The sequence below is a fragment of the Notechis scutatus genome, chromosome 12 (genome assembly GCF_049901735.1).
Source record: "Notechis scutatus isolate UNSWTSFEM ecotype Mainland chromosome 12, rNotScu1.2, whole genome shotgun sequence".
NCBI lineage: Eukaryota > Metazoa > Chordata > Lepidosauria > Squamata > Elapidae > Notechis > Notechis scutatus.
In genome coordinates this window covers 8,076,289-8,095,874 of record NC_142020.1, presented here as the reverse complement: position 1 = coordinate 8,095,874, position 19,586 = coordinate 8,076,289, and the positions used below count along the sequence as shown (strand labels likewise).

The 19,586-nt window shown below is 47.4% G+C and overlaps 1 protein-coding gene across 1 annotated transcript; it reads right to left on the bottom strand.

Annotated features, from left to right (window-relative positions):
- Positions 1–11: 11 nt before the first annotated feature.
- On the bottom strand, positions 12–19,536 carry STUB1 (STIP1 homology and U-box containing protein 1). The gene is made up of 7 exons (XM_087973207.1): positions 19,088–19,536; positions 11,029–11,227; positions 6,535–6,700; positions 2,920–3,010; positions 2,385–2,441; positions 2,083–2,199; positions 12–1,151 (listed from the first exon to the last, which is right to left on the bottom strand). The coding sequence occupies exons 1-7, from the start codon at positions 19,307–19,309 to the stop codon at positions 1,026–1,028; spliced, it is 978 nt and encodes a 325-aa protein (XP_087829333.1). The 5' UTR covers positions 19,310–19,536; the 3' UTR covers positions 12–1,025.
- Between the last annotated feature and the right edge of the window lie 50 nt (positions 19,537–19,586).

Genomic DNA, 19,586 nt, shown 5'->3' with positions numbered 1-19,586 from the left:
CAGAAAGAACATAACCTGATTTCTCTATTTGTCTTCCCCGAGAGGGAAAAAATCCCAATCGGTGGCTCCAAATAAAACTGCAAAACTGTGCTGCGATAAATCAAAGTGGGGAAAGGGGGGAAGTTTAATTCAAAACCAACCCGAAAACATAAAACTTTTTTTTTTTTTTTGAGTATTATAACAGATAAACAAACTACACAGTACGGAGCTGTGCACAGGGCTCCGCTCTCTTCCCACCCCTCGATATAATCTGCTGCCGGCGTTTCGCCCAATTCCAGCCCCCTTCCTATCTTTGAGAAAACAGAAATAATAACCATCTCTCTTCACCCCTCCCTGATCTTTGCCCCCAAATCGGTGACCGTTTATTTACAGAGAAGCAGATGCAAAACTTCCAGGTCTTCGGAACAGGCAGGGAAACGGAGGTCGAGAAGGGAAACTTTGTACAGGAGAAGAAGCAGCAACGGCTGGGGTAGGGGGGTGTCTCCTGGAAGGTGGGTGGGTGGGCTGGATCCAGTCTTTGCTCCATGGAGAGGCTAGGTTCTTGGCGAGGGCTGACGGCGTGGGAGGAAGGCGTGCTGAGCAAAGGGTGTGTGTGTGTGTGTGTGTGTGTGTGAAGGGATCTGGATGGACGTGGGAAGGGGTTACGGTGTGCTACCAAAGTCAAGACGGGCTTTGGGATAAAGTGGGCCTTACGGGAGCCCGGGGAAAAGGAACTCGCCTCCTCAAGCTTCTGTGATGGGAAACATCTTCCATCGTGTCCAGATCGAAGGCCGAGGTCTCCTTGTTGCCCGGAAGGAAAACCACGGCAGCCACGGAGCTACCCCACCCTCCTGCCTGCCAGAGGAGGGAAGGGGAGCCGACCCCAACTCAGCCGAGCTGGGCGGACGAAGGCGGCGAGAAAGGGGGAGAGGCTAAGGCATGGGGGTGGCCCAGCGGGCAGCCTGGCACGGTCCAGAGGGTGGGGAGTCCTTCTTCGTTGCTGTAGTAGCTGGAGGTTCCCGAGGAGCCCTCCCATCCTTCGGAGGTCAGTAATCTTCCACCCAGCCGTTTTCGGAGATGAAGGCATCGATCACCTCTTTCATGGCCAGGTTGGGGATCAGCTGGTCCTGGGTCAGCGGGCTTCGAGTCACAGGGTCGAAGTGGCCGACCCGCTAGGGAGGACAGAGAAAAGGCAGTTGTGAGGGGGGGAGGACAGGAAGATTATGTTCAGGCCAGAGGTAGCCTGAAAAACCACAGCAAGGCCGGGAAGAGACCCGCGCAATATTCCACTGAATGTTTCAAGGGGATGAAACATGCTGGCTGGGGAATTCTGGGAGGTGAAGTCCATACATCTTAGAATTCCTAAGTTGAGATTCCCTTTTCTAAACCCAGGTGAGATCGGTAAATCAATGGGATTTCAATTTTCCACTGAAAAATGGAAAAACTCCTTAGGAACAGAAAGCCTCAAACCATTTGCGTCACTCAGTCCACCCCCTGCAGCCTCCAACCCTCTTCCTTAACCATCAAAAAAGGCTGCCTATCCTTCAGGACCTCATTATATTTATTTTGTTACTATTATTATTTTGTTTTATTATTTTATATTTTTAAAATTTGATTTAATTTAATTATTTGATTTATTTTGTTATTTTATTTTGTTTTTATTTTATTTTATTATTATTTTATTTTTTTATTTCATTTATTGTATTATTTTATCGGAAATTTATTTTATTATTTTTATTTTATTATTGTATTATTTTACTTTATTATTTTACTTTATTATTTAATTATTTTAATTATATTTATTTTATTTTATTTTAATTATTTAATTATTTTATTTTATTATTTTAATTTGATAATTTTATTTAATTATTTAATTATTTTATTTTATTTATAAAATTTATTGGCCGCCTCTCTGGCTTCTTCACTTTTAAACCAAGCTAAGGCGGCCAAGGAAACAAGATCTTGTGGGTCAGAGATCCGTATTTAATCGGAACCAGCTCCACGTTTGGGATTCTCACCGCCTTGTGGCTCATCCTGACCTTCTTCCATGAAGGACTTGGGATTCCTGTTCCTCCTCTAGGGCAGCCAACCTGCCTCACTTACCTGGAGGTGCTCTTCGATGTCCTTCCGGTCGTAGGTGATCCCGCTCGGCGTAATGCAAGGCTCCCGCATCAGTTCGAAACTGATCTTCCCACACAGGTAATCGGGGATGTCCCGTTTCTAGTCGCAAAGAAGAGAGTATTACTGGGTATTTCTGACTCAGCATCAAACGTCTAAATTGCTGGTTCTTCATCGTTGTCATTTTCTAAGGATGGCTCAAGAGTACATTATTAGATTTCCATCCATCCATCCGAGATGGGGGGCAAAATAAATTCAAATAAATTCAACACATAGATACAACTCACCTTCCGCTTCTCGTCCACTTGGGAGAAGAGTTCGTCCATGTCTGCTAGATATTTTTCCTGAAAGAGAAATCGGGCCCTTTAGTTAGTTACCATGACCATCAAAAAAAGAAGATGTCTTAGATGGCTTTCAAAGAGGAGTGAACAAATTCCTGGAGGTCTCTCTGTCTAGGACAGGATCCATCCCCTGCACCCACCAGTCCGTCACATGGCCCAACCAAATCCTCGTCCCAACTGGAGACCTCCCTCCAGACACTCCCCGCCAGGTGCAGGGCAACATGTCCTTGACTCTCTGAGAAAGGAATGTTGTTGTGTCTAATCTTCCACCTCACTATGAAATCCCCCCTCCCAAATTCCCAGGCACTGAATGTGGCAGCCTCGAAGCTTCCAAGTGAAATATGGCTTCCAAGGCTGGCAGCTCATTCAAGGACAGGTAACATGGTATGTGCACCCCACCAGGGGACCGGAGAAGAGGCCCCGCAGCTTGGCTCATTCAGTGCCATGGAGGAACAGGGACATGCCCACAAGGGATACTCACGTGTTTGGCTTTGATGTTGGCCAACTGTGACCGGCTTCGGTTTTCATCCATGTTCTCCTGCTCCTGGGCCCGCTGACATTCGTCGAGCTCCCTGGAAGAGAAGCAAAGTGTGGGGAGGGTGCAAGGGGAGGAGGTGTATTTATGAAGGTTGCAGTGTCCTGGGATCATGTGAGTTTTGCAACCTTCTGTTGTGGCCCACCGACGGCTGATGGCGCTGGCAGCAGAGTCAGACAGTAGCAATGTTGTGGTTCACCGGCAGCCTGTGCAGATGGCAGCGGAATCAGACAGTGGGGAAGAACGGGGACCAGTCAGGGAGTCTGGAGAGTACTCAGATGCGGGTCCTGCATCCGATACAGAGATGGGGCCAGGACCATCTGGGAGTGGGATGCTGCCTTTGGAGCCTCTGGAGTCTGGCAGCAGCGAGGAAGAGAAACAAGGGGAGCCTGTTCCCAGTGCGCATGTGCGCAGCTGCTAGAAGGTGAGAGCAGCTGAAACAAAAAGGGCGACTCAGGAGTAAGGCTGGGAGGTGATTGCCCCTCCCATAAAGGATAAAAGACAGGCAAAGGTAGAGAAACCTTTGCAGGAAGCAAAGTCGTTCGTTCGGTTCAGATTGAACCTTGAAGCTCTGTGTGGACTTTGTACTCCGGTTGGTTTTCTTTATAGTTCATTTGGCACTTCTGTTGTTGGCAGCAATTCAAAGGAGAGAAAGGTGGGTGCTTATCTCAAGGGACTGTTTGAGATTCATCCCAGCTGGGAATGAACATAATTTCCAGCGTTGAAATAAAACAAGACTTGTTTTAACTAGGCGTGTGCTTAATTACGGTCTGGGAAGCCTTGGTCAGAACAAGTGAGGAGGTTGGGGAGGGACCTGGGCCAGGCCTGGAGGCTGAGGAGGGTTCAGACGAGGGCTCTGCATCGGAGACAGAGATGGGACCAGGGCAGGCTGGCAGTCATCAGCTGCCTTCGGACTCAGACAGCAGTGAGGTGGGGGAGTTTCTGGAACCGGTTCCCAGCCTGCACATGTGCAGGTCTACCAGAAGACAAGAACAATTGAGAAAGCAGGGTCGGTTCAGGAGTAAGGCCCCACCTCAGAGATGATTGGCCCTCCTATGGGACCTAAAAGAGGAGCGAAAGGGACGTGAGCTTTTGCAGGAAGCAATTAGTTTGTTTGCTCAGAACACAAGCTTTGAAAAGTGCTGTTTGGCTCTGTGTCAAGTTTGGCTTGCCCTGCGTTTGGCAGTTAGTTTTCTGGCCGCATTCCAAGTGCGAGAAGGTGGGGGTTTATCAACATTCCCCTGAAAGGCTGTTTGTGAAGCCTTGCAGGCTGTGAATGAACGTAATTCACAGCCATGGAAATAAAAGAGGTTTTGCTGGGACTAAGACTGTGTTTTATGCTTTCTAATGTAGCCTAGGTCAGAACACCTTCTGACATGCAAAGTCAATGGGAGAAGCCAGATTCACTTAACAACTGAGTTACTAACTTACCAATGGCAGTGATTCCCTGAATAACTATAGTAGGAAAGGTTGTAATATAGGACTAAATTCACTTAACAACTCTCTTGCTTAGCAACAGAAGCTCAATTGTGGTCCTAAGCCAAGGACTATCTGCATCGATTGCTTAAATTTATTTGCTGCCCATCTCGCCATGGGGGTACTCTGGGAGGCTTACAACAATAAGTGTGACGCCCCTGGTGGAGTCGGACTCTGAGGGAGAGGAGGAACAGCCGACAGGGAGTGGAGGTGTGGCTCCGGAGGTTGTGGAGGAGGCTGGGGAGGGGCAGAGGCCGGCTAGGCAGTCAGAGGAGGACCCAGGCCCATCCCCCCTCCATCCTAGGGCACGCAGGGAGGAGAGGGTAAGGGAGAGACGTAGTCTACTTGGGAGGAGAGGGCCTTGATCCTCTTCATAGGCTGCAGCTGTGACAACTGGATAAGAGGACGGACATGCGTACGGGTGAGTGCTGGAAACAAAGCGTGGAAATATCTCTAGTTTATTGTTCCTCTCTGAGTTTGGCGTCCTTCTCAGTGTGTGTGTTCTGTTATCTGTGGACGTCCTCCAGCCCTTATCTTGCCTGGTTTGTGTTGTTTTTTACTCTTTATAATTTAAACAGCATTTCCTCCTTCTTGTAACTGCATGTGTGGGAGTTTTTTGTCTCCAGTCAAGGATATTTGGAGCTTTGAAGCAGTGAAGGAATAAAAGGGGCTTCACCTGTTTTTTTGTGACTGTGTTTATTTTGTATCCCACCCTGGGTCATCGCAGTAAGACAGAAAAAAAACAATAAGACAAAATGTAAACCTATCAGGGGTATTTTCACTGGATTGAGATCCTGCTTTTTATTCAGGGCCCCAAGATGGGCCTTCATTGCATTCCTCCTTACTGTCTTTCGCAACGATGTTGTCAGGCACAAAGGATCAAATGCAGTTCACAGATTTGCTGCTCACGCCTATAAGTAAGAATCTAGCCAATTAAAATTCAGCCCTAAGTGCCAGCTAAGGATCAGTGGAATTCAAAAGCGGTTGGACTTGGGATTGTTTGTGGCAACTTAAGGACTCCAGGCTGATGACTTGCTTAACTCTGCCTCCCAGATTCTGCCTGCTCTTCCCTTACAAAGTTTTGTGAGATGGGCGGGGTAAAAGAAAAGGGTGAAGGTCTCTCTTAAGAACCATTGGTCAGCAGGTCTTCTAGAGAGGTGGTATTCAGCAGGTTCTGACCAGTTCTAGAGAACCGGGAGTGGAAATTTTGAGCAGTTCGGAGAACTGGCAAATCCCACCTCTGACTGGCCCTGTCCCCCTCTATTCTCCGCCTCCCATTGATTCCCAGATGATCGGCTGATTTGGTTGCCCTGCATAGGAGAACGGAGCTGGAAAGCAGGATAGTGGGGTGGGGAGGGAATGGAGATTTTGCAGTAACCTTCCCCTGCTACGCCCACCAAGCCACACCACGCCCACCAAGCCATGCCCACAGAACCAGTAGTTAAAAAAAATTTGAATCCCACCACTGGTCTTTTCCCATCCAGAACTAGATCCACGCTTCTCCCAGAGTCTTTCCATCCAGACCAGGGGTGGGATTCTCCCAGTTCGCACCTATTCACTAGAACCGGTTGTTAACATTCTAAGCAGTTCGGAGAACCAGTTGTTAGAAGAAATTACTGGCCTAATCCTGTAAGGAAGGCAGGAAGGAAACATTCTGGTGTTGCTTACAGAAACTGCCTCTCCGTTAACCCTTATTACATTCTTGGCAGGACTAGACTTCCTGTCTCAGGAACGTCTCTGGAGTTTTTTCCCCCTCCTTTGCTGATCCTTTGCTTGTGTGGAGTGACCCTTCAAAGTTACAATGGCACTGAAAAAAGTGACTTATGACCATTTTTCACATTTACGACTGTTGCAGCATCCCCACAGTCATGAGAGGCCAGGGGAGGAGATGCGTGCCTCGATGTGAGTGATGTTCAGTTGGCCACGCCCAGCCAATAACATGCCCGCCAAGCCACGCCCACCCGGTCACATGACCGCCAAGCCACGCCTGCCACCTAAGCCACACCCACAGAACCGGTTGTTAAAAAATTTGAATCCCACCCCTGATCCAGGCGCACCAATCCTCTCTCCCCCATCCCCGCCTACCTCTCCTTCTCTGCCATGATGAGCTTGGTGAGATAAGCGTGCAACTCGTTCTCCTGGTTGATCCGCTTCTCCTCAATGTTATTCCAACGCTTTTTCTTGGCGATGCGCAGGGCGCTTGGAATGTCGTCCCCAAAGTTCAGCCGCTGCTCCTTGGCTAAGTTGTGGGCTGAAAATGCAAACAGCGTGGATTGAATGCAAATGCCGAGAACAGGAGCGGAAAAACAAGTTCTCCGAAATCAAAATCTTTTAGGCAGCTCACCACCCACTCTGCCCTACTCTTTCTCGGGTTCCAGCTCAAGTTTCCAATCCCAGCTGGACAGATGCAGCTCCTTTTCGGTTTAGGCTGCTCTCCCCAGCCTGACATGTCCCAGAGGGGAACTACAGCTGCCACGTGCCCCAGCCAGCTTATGACTACGCAACCCATCTTGGGGCAGCAGGGTTGGGAAGAAGGAAACCCATAAGCAGCAGCTATGCGAGTCAGGCATGTGTACAAAGCCCAAAGTTCCAAGTTTCAAGGCCCCTTCGAGTGCCTCTCTCTGCCTACTCTTCTCCGAGGTCTTCAGAAAAGGGTTTCCAGCAACCAAGAACCAGGGTTTGAGAGAGGGGAATCAGGAGGGGTTGCTTTTTTGTTTTTGTTTTCATGAAAAGCAGAGTTGAGAATTTAGAGTCCATCAAATGTTATATAGGAATTTGAATTTGGAAAGTGAATATGTAAAGCGTTGTATGTTTCAGCGAGTGAGGACCTTTGGATATAATGGAAGAACATGTGGATGAAAGGTTTAAAATTTACCCTAAATTACAAATTAAAAGAAAAATTTTAAGCATTGTCCAGTGGTCTCTCTCTCTCTCTCTGTGTGTGTCTTTGTCTCTGTCTCTCTGTATGTCTCTCTCTCTCTGTGTCTCTAACTCTGTCTCTCTGTCTGTCTCTCTGTTTCTGGGTCTCTCTTTGTCTCTCTCTGTTTCTGTGTCTCTCTGTCTCTCTCTGTCTCTGTCTGTCTCTGTCTCTTGTCTGTGTCTCTCTTTGTCTCTCTCTCTCTCTCTAACTCTGTCTCTCTTTGTCTCTGTCTCTGTTTCTGTGTCTCTCTGTCTCTGTCTGTCTCTCTCTCTAACTCTGTCTCTCTTTGTCTCTGTCTCTGTTTCTGTGTCTCTCTGTCTCTGTCTGTCTCTCTCTCTCTCTCTGTCTCTCTTTGTCTCTGTCTCTGTTTCTGTGTCTCTCTTTGTCTCTGTCTGTCTCTCTCTCTCTAACTCTGTCTCTCTTTGTCTCTGTCTCTGTTTCTGTGTCTCTCTGTCTCTGTCTCTCTGTCTCTCTCTCTTTGTCTCTGTCTCTCTATATGTCTCTTTGTCTCTGTCTGTCTAACTCTGTCTCTGTCTAACTCTGTCTCTGTCTCTCTCTCTGTCTCTGTCTCTCTCTCTTTGTCTCTGTCTCTGTCTCTCTGTCTCTGTCTGTCTAACTCTGTCTCTCTGTCTCTGTCTCTCTGTCTCTGTCTCTCTCTCTTTGTCTCTGTCTCTCTATATGTCTCTCTGTCTTTGTCTGTCTAACTCTGTCTCTCTGTCTCTGTCTAACTCTGTCTCTGTCTCTCTCTCTCTCTGTCTCTGTCTCTGTGTGTCTCTCTCTCTCTCTTTGTCTCTGTCTCTCTATATGTCTCTTTGTCTCTGTCTAACTCTGTCTCTGTGTGTCTCTCTCTCCGTATCTCCTGCCCCCACTTCTGGGAGGTGGTTTCGAAGTTTTTTCCAGCAGGACTACCAGATTCTGTAACAGCTTTGTTCCCTATATGCCATCTGTCTGGTAAACTCCCAAGATTCGTTTTTCTCGCCATGTACATGTAGACATCCGAATTAGACTATATTGTTTCTCTGCGACATAGAATATACGTGGGTATAGGCATAACTTTGTATTTATTTGTCGTGTGTATGTAATGTGTATTAGAGGTGGAGACCCTTTGAGAGCTGTATGCAGCAGAATGTCATTTTAATGCATGCCGATTAGCGTGCCTTCAAAGTGACAATAAAGTTACTGTATTTTGCACCTGACCAACTTTCCACTTAATGCTTTTAATGAGAATAGTACTTTTGAAGCAGCTGCACAGAACAGAAACGAGGACCGTGCCCCGAGGGTCCAGGGGTGTCACAAACAATACAAGCTAATCCCTCACCCAGTTCTTTTCAGCTATGGGTTGCTGACTCATTTTAAAACATGTTTCCAAATCAGCCAGAATCTTTTAACCGTGGTTGGCCCTAACATAGCACTCTGATCAAAGTTAAGCTCCCCAGAAAATCTTGCAGGAATAATTGGCGTACCCAAATAAGCCTCACTCTTTTTCCCCTGAATTCAAAACTAGACTCAGAGACCCCCAACCTTAACCATTTTAAGATGGGTGGATTTCAAATCCCAGAATCAAATCCCAGGCAGCTATCTCTAATTTCAATTTCAAGTCGCTTTTTCTGATTTTTCTCCCTTCACCCCCCGCAAAAAAACAGATGCTTTCGCGTCATTACTTAGGAAAGCTGTTTCCAATCTTATTTTGGTTAGACTGGCCTCTCTTGATTTTATGGTACATAATTAAAGGGTGACAGTATATCAAACATAAACGTAAAGTGTACTGTAATTAAAGGAGACGGGACTCCCTTTAATTGACTGCAATTTGGTTTTATATTATTTTGTTATTGCTGCTTTACTATCTCCGACTACATCAAGTGAAGGTGTCTTTCATCTTTATGGTACTTTTGGAGAGGAAAAAAAAACCAGCTTTCAAATGAATGGGACTGTTTCACAAACGGAGAGATTAGGAATGTGACCTTGTAGCTCATAGGAGGCTGTGGTAAGTTTTATCAGAACATTCCCATACCAACCTCTGAATCTCGAGATGTAAATATTTCTTTTAGCTAAGACCATTGTCCTCTGTGGATAATAGAAGGCCAGGAAGTGTGGTCTATTACGACTTATAAATTTGTTTGCAGGCATCACTTTCTCATCCTTTTGTCTTTTAGGGGGGGTGTTGTGCCTCCCATTATTTTTTTTGGGGTGGTGGTGGCAACCCTTCCAGTGCACACAGTTAATGATAAATACCGCAGTGGGCCTTGTTTTGCGTCCTGCGTTTTGATGCCACCACTCTTTCAATTCCTTTAAACTTTTAATAAGAGATAATAAATGAATACACTTTTTTCCCCCAGTACAAAATCGTCTTTTGTATTCGTTATTTTTTTTTCTTTCCTATCATTTCAAGCAAGCCAGTAGTGTACAAAACGAAAGCAAACTCCAGTCACTAATAGCTCTGACGGATGAATTGCTTCTGGACAAGGTGGACAGCGAAAAGAAAAGAAAGCAATCTAAAGCAATCAATCAATTAAAACGTAATCTAGTTTGGATAATGAAACATTGGAAAGAAAAACAGTATATATGTATGTGTGTGTGTGTGTATGTGTATGTTTATGTATGTGTGTTTGTATATGTATATATATATGTTTGTGTGTATCAGTGCTAAAAGGGATATACACACACACACACACACACACACACACATATATGTACACACACATACATATGTCAAACTCCACTCTTTTAGCACTGATGATATATATATATAGACAGACACACACAGACATATATCAAACTCCACTCCCTTTTAGCACTGATTATGTGTGTGTGTGTGTGTGTGTGTGTGTGTACACACAGACACACACACACACACACACACACACACACACAGACACACATATATATCAAACTCCACTCCCTTTTAGCAATTATACACACACACAGACACACACACACACACATATCAAACTCAACTCCCTTTTAGCACTGATATATATATATATATATATATAGGCACACACACACATATATATATCAATCTCCACTCCCTTTTAGCACTGATGATATTACTTAATTAGGTAATGCAATGTCTGCAAGAAACTCAAAAAACCACCAAGGATCCCATAGTCCTCCTCCTGCTCCTTTTCCTCATCCAAAAACCACATCCCTCCTAGCACTGATGATGTTACCTAGTTAGGTAACGAAACGTCTGCAAGAAAACCACCAAGCTCAGAGAGCACCAAGGATTTCGCAGCTCAACCGTGAGCAGCAAATATTCTCTTCTTCCACCTCCTATTTCATTCAGACACTATTCATATTACCTTTTCCTATTATTTATGACCATAGTATATCTGTTCCTTGGTGCCCATCATTTTTTTTAAAATGTTGCGAACACATTTGCTTCTGATGCTACAAAGCAGAACAGAGACCATCATGGTTCAAAGACCGGGAGTATAAAATGAAAAAAAAAAAAAGGCTTCCCAGCTGAGTTTATGAATATACAGTTTAAGAGGAGAGTTTCTCAACTTTGGCAGCTTCAAAGAGGTATGGACTTCAACTCCCAGAATTCCCCAGCCAGCTGTGGGCTGGCTGGCTGAGGAATTATGGGAATTGAAGTCCACACCTTTTAAAGGTGCCAACCTTGAGACATAGGATACCCAGGGATCTTCCCCACTCACCTCTTTGAAGGTTAGCAATGGCCTCGTCATAATTCTCCATCTCCAGCTGACATTGTCCCAGGAAGAAATGGGCCTTCACCGACTGGCCATCCAACTCCAGGGCGTGCTTGCAGTCGGCCAGAGCCTTGTCGTGCTGTTGCATTTTTAGGTAACATAAGGCGCGGTTGGTGTAGTAGACGGCGACCAAGGGATTGCGATTCTGCAAGGGGGGAGAAAGCGGAAATGCTGAGTAGCGGGGGGATTCGGGATAGCGATTGAAGAGAATCTAGGTCAGGCGTCCTTGGGGCTCCCTGAGGTTGGTGGTTTTCTTGCAAGAGGCTTGTATACAAAATGAGAGCAAGCTCCCTTCTAGCACTGATGCTGTTACTTAGTTGGGTCATGAAATGTCTGTGAGGAAACAGCCGAGCTCAGAGAGCACCAAGGACTCCAGAGTTATCCTCCTCCTCCTCTCCTTCCTTCTACCTCTTTTCTTCTTCCTCCTCTACTCTGCAAACCACACTCCCTTCTGGCACTGATCTTAGTGCCTAGTTGGGTAATGAAATGTCTGCGGGAAAACAACCGAGCCCAGGGAGCACCAAGGACCCCACAGTTATCACCTTCCTCTTCCTCCTTCTCTTTCTCCTCTGCCACTCTGTAAACCTCGCCCTTCTAGCACTGATCTTAGTGCCTAGTTGGATAATTAAACGTCTGCAAGAAAACAAGCGAGCTCAGAGACCGCCAAGAACCCCACAGTCCACCTCCTCCTTTCCTTCTCCCTCTTTTCCTCTTCCTCCTCTACTCCGCAAACCAAACTCCCAACTAGCACTGATGTCGTCACCTAGTTGGGTCATGAAACATCTACAAGGAAACAACCAAGCTCAGAGACCACCAAGGACCCCACAGTTTTGAGATTAAGTTGGCTGAAACGTTATGGTTAGTTTACAAAAAGTCCTCCCAATCCAACGATCTGCACTGGGTCTCTAAAACAAGATGGCCACCAACCAGATGACAGAGGGTGACTTTGACTTAACCTGTTTGGGTTGGGGGGGGGGCAAAGAAGCCTCAGGACCCCCAAAACCTTGATGCCTCCCCCCAAAATGTCAATTGCAGGATTCTGGAATTGATCTGCCTTAAACTTTGACAGGAGAAATCCTGAATACATTGAGGAGTGACTGTATTAATTGCCATATCATTTCGCAAAATAAATGATTCTTCAACATCATTCCCAAATATTACAAATTCAAGTGGGGGGCCCTGCTTTAAAGAGGGGCCCCATCCTAAAAGGGCCCCGAATTCATCCAAAGGAGAGGCTGGTCGATACCATTATTAAAGTGGTTCAAAGCGCTAGACTTTGACCTGCTATTTATTCCCTTAGGCATCTCAACCACAACCACACAAAAAATCTGTCTATTGCGGAAAAAAAAGGATTGAAGCAGCATTATTTTTTCAGGTAAATGCAATTAAGTCACACAGCTGCAATCAGGGGAAAGGAGCTTCCTCCGATCCAAACTGGGACTTTCCAAAATATTCCTGGGTGAAAACAAAACAAAACAAAACAAAAAAGAAATCCTGCAGAGGTTAGCATCGGGAGCCCCTAAAAAACTGTGATTTCTTGCAAATCCGTTTCCCAGCGGCAGGGATGGGAATCTTCTGCTTGGGCAGGGGGTTGGACTAGATGACCTACAAGGTCCCTTCCAACTTTGATGATCTGTTATCTGTATGAACCAGTCATTTCTACAAAAATCTGTCGGTCAATCTGTGAAACCCAAAATCAAACTTTCATTCTTTTCCACATCAAGTACGAAGTTCAGAAGTGTTTCCATGTGGAAACAAAAGTATTTATGTTAAAGGTATTTTTTTGGGGGGGGAGGCGAGATCTTTGCCCCAAAGAATCTACATTATAAACTGCAAAGGCTGCATTTTGTAAAACTCCGAAGCAAAACTACTAATACGCAACTACGGGTAGTCCTCAAACTTACAATTCATTTAGTGACCATTCCAAGTTACAACGGCACGCTAAACAAAAAATGGACGCACGACTGTTTTTCACATTATGACCATTGCAAGCACCACGTGGGATTTACTGCTTAGATTGCACAGGTGGTCCTCGACTTACAACCACAACGGAGCCGCAAATTCCAGTCGTTAAGTGAAACACCGGTTAAGTGAACGCTGAGCCATTTTTACGACCTCGCTTTGCCACGGTTGTTCAGTGAATCGCTGCCGTTAACACAGCCATTAAGTGAATCGGGCTTCCCCGTTGCCTTCACTTGTCAAAAGATCGCAAAACGGGGATTACCCTGATCCTGAGGGACACTGCAATGGTCATAACTGTGAGTCAGTTGCCAAGTATCCCAGGTTTTGATCACATGACCATGGGGCCCCCCCGCAATGGTCGTTAAAGTATGAAATCCATCCCATTTTTTTCAGGGCCGTTGTAACTTCGGTCCGTCACTAAACAAACTGTTGTAATTCGAGGACTACGTATAGTGCAAAACAGGTAGTTTTTATCTGTGCAAACAGCACCCAAACATATCTGAGAGAGGCGTGCCCCCAGTGGTTTTCCCACCCGAAGGAATATTTAAAAATTGCAAAATAGAAGGAGCAAAAATATCCTTAAGCAGCAGGCACAATTGTTTTCCAAGTGTTCCAAAGAGTTTGCCCTACAAACAAACACACACACACACACAGAAATATCAGTTTTCACAATTAAACCTTGCAACAGGCCAGCTTTTTCCAAGCTGTTGCTAAAGTCTCTTTATGTCTTAAACTTTCTACCCAGCTTCTCCAGCTGCAAAACATCCCTTAAACAGAGTTTAAAAGCAAGACGTTAACACAGCATCAGGTTAAGTTGTAGTGCACAGTCGCCCTCTAATCTAACAGGTTAAATAAAAACTCAACACATCCTGTGATGACCTGAGATGTGGTACAAAGGCAACACAGTGAGTTTTTGTCTCAACCTTAAGCCCTTTCTCGCCACCAGGGGTTAAGTCAAGTCACCCGGTTGTTAAGCGAATCAGACTTCCCCGTGCTGATCAGTTAACTCTGCAACTTGTCATAAATACGAGTCAGTGGCCAAGCGCCTGAATTTTGACCAGGGGGGATGCTGCAACAGTGATAAATGTGAAGAACGGTTTTTCCAGTGCCGTTGCAACTTTATATGGCCGTTAAAGAGAACTGTTGTAAGGCAAGGACCACCTGGAAGGCCATTTCCTTTCGCTTGTTGGAGGAGTTTGGCATCGCTTTGGGATTGGCGAGGCTCAGAATTCCGATTAAAGATGAAGAATAAGGTATTGTGCTCCTGAAGCTGGAGGCTCCAGATCTGAACTTCACTCAACCCCGTGAATTTCCAGCTGCAAAGTTCTCCATCCATCCCAGATGTGCCGGGAGGTGGCCAGGATGTAGCCAACTTCGCCTCCTTACATTCTTGCCTTGAGGAACCTGCGTGCAGGGTTTTTGGAAGGTGCATAATTTGCCCCACAGGAGGTGAATCACATCCCATGCACCGCCCGGATATTTCCTATTAGTTATTTGTCACGAGGCTGACGCAACGAAGCCTCCTCAACCAGGAGCCTGGAGGGGGGTGTCTGGATCCCCGTTTTCATTTGACTTTGACTGAGTCACTTCCCCCCCGGTTCTCATGGACCTGCCTCGCAGGGCTGTTGTAAAAGCCACGGGCACGTGTTTCCGTAACAGGCTTAAAAAACCTAGCGTGTTTAAGACTCGGGGCCTTCAACTCCCAGAATTCCTCCGCCAGTGGAATGAATGGCTGGCTGAGGAATTCTGGGAGTGGAAGTCCAGGTTGGAGACTCCCTGGGGGTGGGGGGGGTGAGTAAAGCATGGGGTCACTTCTTTGCAATGTGAACCTGGTCACTGATTTTAAGCCATCTAGGTTTGTTTGCCTGAGAAAGCCTGCTTAAACAAACCCTGTTGAAGCCTATTGCACGAAACCTGTGCCAAAGTGAAATCTCACAGAATCTATAGAAACTATTCCTAGGGCTGGAAGAAGGGACCTCAGAGGTCTTCTAGTCCAACCTCTTGCTTGAGGTAAGAGACCTTATACAACCATCCTGGTCCAAGGGTTGTCCAGTCTCTTCTTGAAAACCTCCAGCAATGAAGTACCCACAACTCAAGAGAAGCAAATTGTCCTGTTGAGTTAACTGTCCCAACTGTCAGGAAATCTATATAAAAGCAAAATCCCACTCACGCATCATCAAAAAAATCTCCAGAACCGTAAAGTAAAACTTGACATTTGGCATGTCTGTTCCTCTCGGCTTCTAGGTGCTCATTAAGAAAGGATTTTTCGAAATGACCACCAGAACATTAATATTTCCTATATTATTATTATTATTATTATTATTATTATTATTATTATTATTATTATTATTATTATTATTATTATTATTATTATTAACACGATGTGATGCTAAGGAGTTCTACTATGCCTCCCACCTGAAAAGAAATCTCTTCCAAATGCAAAACACAAGCAGAAGAGAAAAGTTCCAGTTCCAGTTTTAATTTCACAGCACCAAGGAGCTTTAGTACAGAACAGCTGAGCTAAGCCACGCCCAGGCTCCTTGCTGTCTCCTTCTTGCTCACACAACAAATACTGCTTCAGTTTCCAAACAGCCCTCAACTCTCTCACATACTGACAGGACGCTAGCCAGATGAATACTGATGGATGCTGGTAAGCAGAGGCAGAATTTCCCCCCCACACCTTATTTTCCTTCCCAAAAATTAAGCCTGACCACATAGTTTTGTAGCAGAGCACAGGTATCGAGTTAGTTCCTCTTTATTTCCAGGTTGGATCTTCTGACAAACTTCTACCCATTGCTTCTTGTCCTGCTTTTAGATGCTACGGAGAATAAATCGGCCCCCTCTTTTCTGTAACGTCCCCTCAAATACTGCAAGACAGCTATCATGTCTCCCCTGAGCCTTCTCTTCCTTAGGCCAAACATGCCTAGTTCCCTTACCTATCCATCGTACAATTTTTTTAGCCTCCACACACCTGATCTTGGGGCCATCAACGAGAACTTCTTGGGGATCAAAGCGCAAATCAACTCTCGGCACAGTGTTTTGAATTCACACAAGAGCACTTAATCTAGAGTTTTCGTACAGGTTATCCTTGAATTACCATTTGTTTAGCAACTGTTCAAAGTTTACTGAACAAAGAGACACTTTACCGTCACAAGATCCCAACAGTTACAGGAATCTAAATTTGGAGGCTTGAAACTGGTAGGTGTTTACGAGGGTTGCACAATCCCGGAGTCACATAATCACCATTTAATATATTTATCAGGTTTGGCATTGCTTTGTTTGTTTGCCGCGTTTAAATTAATCTGTTACATTTGCAAGCTTCCCAGCTGGCTTTTGACAAGCCTGGCTTCACCACCGTGGGGGAAAAAAAAGCTTGCAAAAAGAGGCCAAACTCACTTAACAACCCCCTGGCTTAGCTATGAAAAATTGTGGTCGCGCATCAAGGACTATCTGTACGCCTTTAGTAACCCATTTTGGGAACCTTTAACTCCCAGACCGTTCATACCTATCACACCTGAAGTCACCAAGGTGAGCATCAGCTGTCTCTTCACCGACAGCGATCAGGTGTGTAACAGGCCTGGCTCTGCACGTCATCCAAGCTCGGCCATACAATTGTGTTTGCACACCTCTCCAGGTGCACATTAAAAAAAAAAAAGGGAATAGGGTATAAGCACCGGATCGGAGCAGTTCCTTCCTTCCAGCACTTTGCTCAGCTCAAACCCCAATTCTTTCTGTCCCCAGAGCCCAGGATCCCATTCACACATTCTTGTGGTCACTCTAATGCCAGGGTCTTCAAACTTGGCACCTTTAAGACTTGTGGACTTCAACTCCCAGCATTCCTGAGCTAACATGACTGGAGGAGGAATTCTGGGAGTTGAAGTCCACAAGTCTTAAACGCTGTCAAGTTTCAAGATCCCTGATCTATCTATCTATCTATCTATCTATCTATCTATCTATCTATCTATCTATCTATCTATCTATCTATCTATCTATCTATCTATCTATCTATCTATCTATCTATCTTCATCTATCTATCTATCTCAAGGGTCTTCAAACTTGGCACCTTTAAGACTCGTGGACTTCAACTCCCAGCATTCCTGAGCTAACATGACTGGAGGAGGAATTCTGGGAGTTGAAGTCCACGAGTCTTAAAGGTATCAAGTTGGAAGACCCATGTTCTAACGCGGTGTTTTCTCAACGGTGGGAACTGGAAGAGGCGTGGACTTCAACTCCCAGAGTTCCCCAGCCAGCCGGCTGCTGGGGAATTCTGGGAGTTGAAGTCCACGCCTCTTCCAGTTCCCACTGTTGAGAAACCCTGCTGTAGCCCCCACCACAACTTTCTCAAGCCCCCTGCCCAACTCAAACCCCACACTCACCCTGATCAACGTCAACCACTCCCAGCCCATCTGTCCTGGTCCAGAGATTCAAGATAGGTGAGGCCTTCCCAATCCACATCTGCCAGCTCTCTGTGCATGCTCAGATGCCTTCCCTTAGTTGCAATGACCCGGTCAGGTGACTTCAGCAAGATTAATTAACAGCATCCTCTCCCGGTGGCCAACTCATTTCTCCTCCCTGGGGCTAAAAGTTGGCCCTGCACTCTGTACATGTTTATAAACCCTCTCGGCTCACGGTCCAAGGGGAGGAAACTGGAGCCCTTTCCTTTGCCCATCCAGCTTAGGAAGGCCCGCACTCTGCTCGTGCTCAGAGGGCCGCATTCTTCAGGAGAGGGAAACTAACCTCATTACCCGTTGCATAGTATAGTCCTTGACTTACGGCCACGATCTAGCCCAAAATGTATGCCGCTATCCTAAGCGAGGCGTTTGTGGAGTGGATTTTGCCCCGTTTTGTGACCTTCCTACCTTCGTCGTTAAGCGAATTGTTGTGGTCGATAAGTTAGTAACCCAGCTGTTAAGCAAATCCAGCTTCCCCTCGACTTTGCTTTGTCAGGAGGTTGATCCCCGCGGACACGGCAGCTGTCATAAATACGAGTCACCAACAGGAGTCCAGATTCAGAGGAAGCCTCTGAATTCTGATCGCTTGACTGTGGGGATGCCACAACGGCCGTTAAGTGTGACAAACGGCCGCAAGTCACTTTTTTTCCCCCCAGGGACGTTGTAAATTCCGAGTGGCCACTAAAAGGGACGATTGTAAGCCTCTCCAGGTACAGAAAGCAGGAATGCAGCGATGGGGCTGACCTCCAAGAGGAGGAGGAGGAGGAGGAGGGGCATTCTGCTTGTGCTCAGAGGCACCTTCCCACGCACAAACACACCAACACAACATGCCTGGCACCCGATGCCCTTTGGCCCTGCTCAGAAGCCGTCATTTTGTTTCTGGGTAGAAGGATGGGGGTTGGGGGTGGGAAAAACCTTTGCTTCCCTCCAGGCATCACAACCCAAACTCTCCATCTCTGTGCCCTCTGCCTATGCTCAGAGGCCTCCTTTCTACCCTAACAAACCGGGCCTGTCTGCAGGCGTCTTCTTGCAACACCCCCCCCAACCCACCTACCCCACTCTGCCCATGCTCAGAGGCACTCTCTCCTTCCTCCCCATCCAGAGCTTCCACCCAAGCTGTCTTTTTTTTTCTGGGTGGGGGGGGATGTACTTTACTGTGTGTGTGTGGGGAGAGGTGGGGAAGGAAACCTTTGTTTCCCTCCAGGTATCACAACCCCCAAACTCTCCATCTCCAGAGCCTTCTGCTTATGCTCAGAGGCCCCTTCCCCTCCACAACCCCCCCCCTTCCTACCCTGCCTGCCTGTGGCTTCTTCCTCCTCCACCCCCACCCCAGCAACTCCACCCACCCCACTCTGCCCATGCTCAGAGGCCCCTTAGCCTGTCCTTCCTAGCCTAACAAACCCGGCCTCTCTGCAGGCTTCTTCTTCCCCTCCCCTCCCCGGCCAACCCCCGACCTACCCCACTTTGCCCATGCTCCGGGGCCCTCTCTCCTTCCACCCGGAGCTTCCGCCGCGCTCTGCCCACGCCCAGAGACGCCCTCGCCCCTTCCCCACCCGGGCCCTCCTCCTCCTCCTCCTCCTCCGCAGACTCACGATGGCCCGTCCGTAGCAGGCGGCGGCCTCGGGGTACTTGCGGCCGACGAAGAGCCGGTTGCCCTGCTCCTTGTACTCCTGGGCGCTGCGGCTCTTCTCCGGGCTGCCGCCGCCTCCGACTCCACCGCCTCCACCGCCACCGCCGCCGCCCGCCTCCCCTCCGCCGGGCAGCCCCGCGCCGCCCTCCTTCTTCTCCTTCTCCTTCTCCTCCTTCCCCTTCATGCCGCCTCCGGCGCCGCCGCCGCCGCCCAGGCAGAAGCAGCCGCCGCCGCCCCCGGAGGAGCCCGGCGGGCCCCGCTCGCCCCGGCCCCGACGCACCGCCACAGCCCGGCCCGGGCCCCGCTCGCCCGCCCGCCCGCCCGAGAGAGCAGCAGCAGCAGCAGCAGCAGCAGCGGCGGAGGCGGCGGCGGCACCAACAGCAGCAGCAGCAGAAGCAGCGGCAGCGACCCGGAGGAGGAGCCGGGCGCCGGGAGGAAGGGCGGGCGGAGCGCTGCCGTGG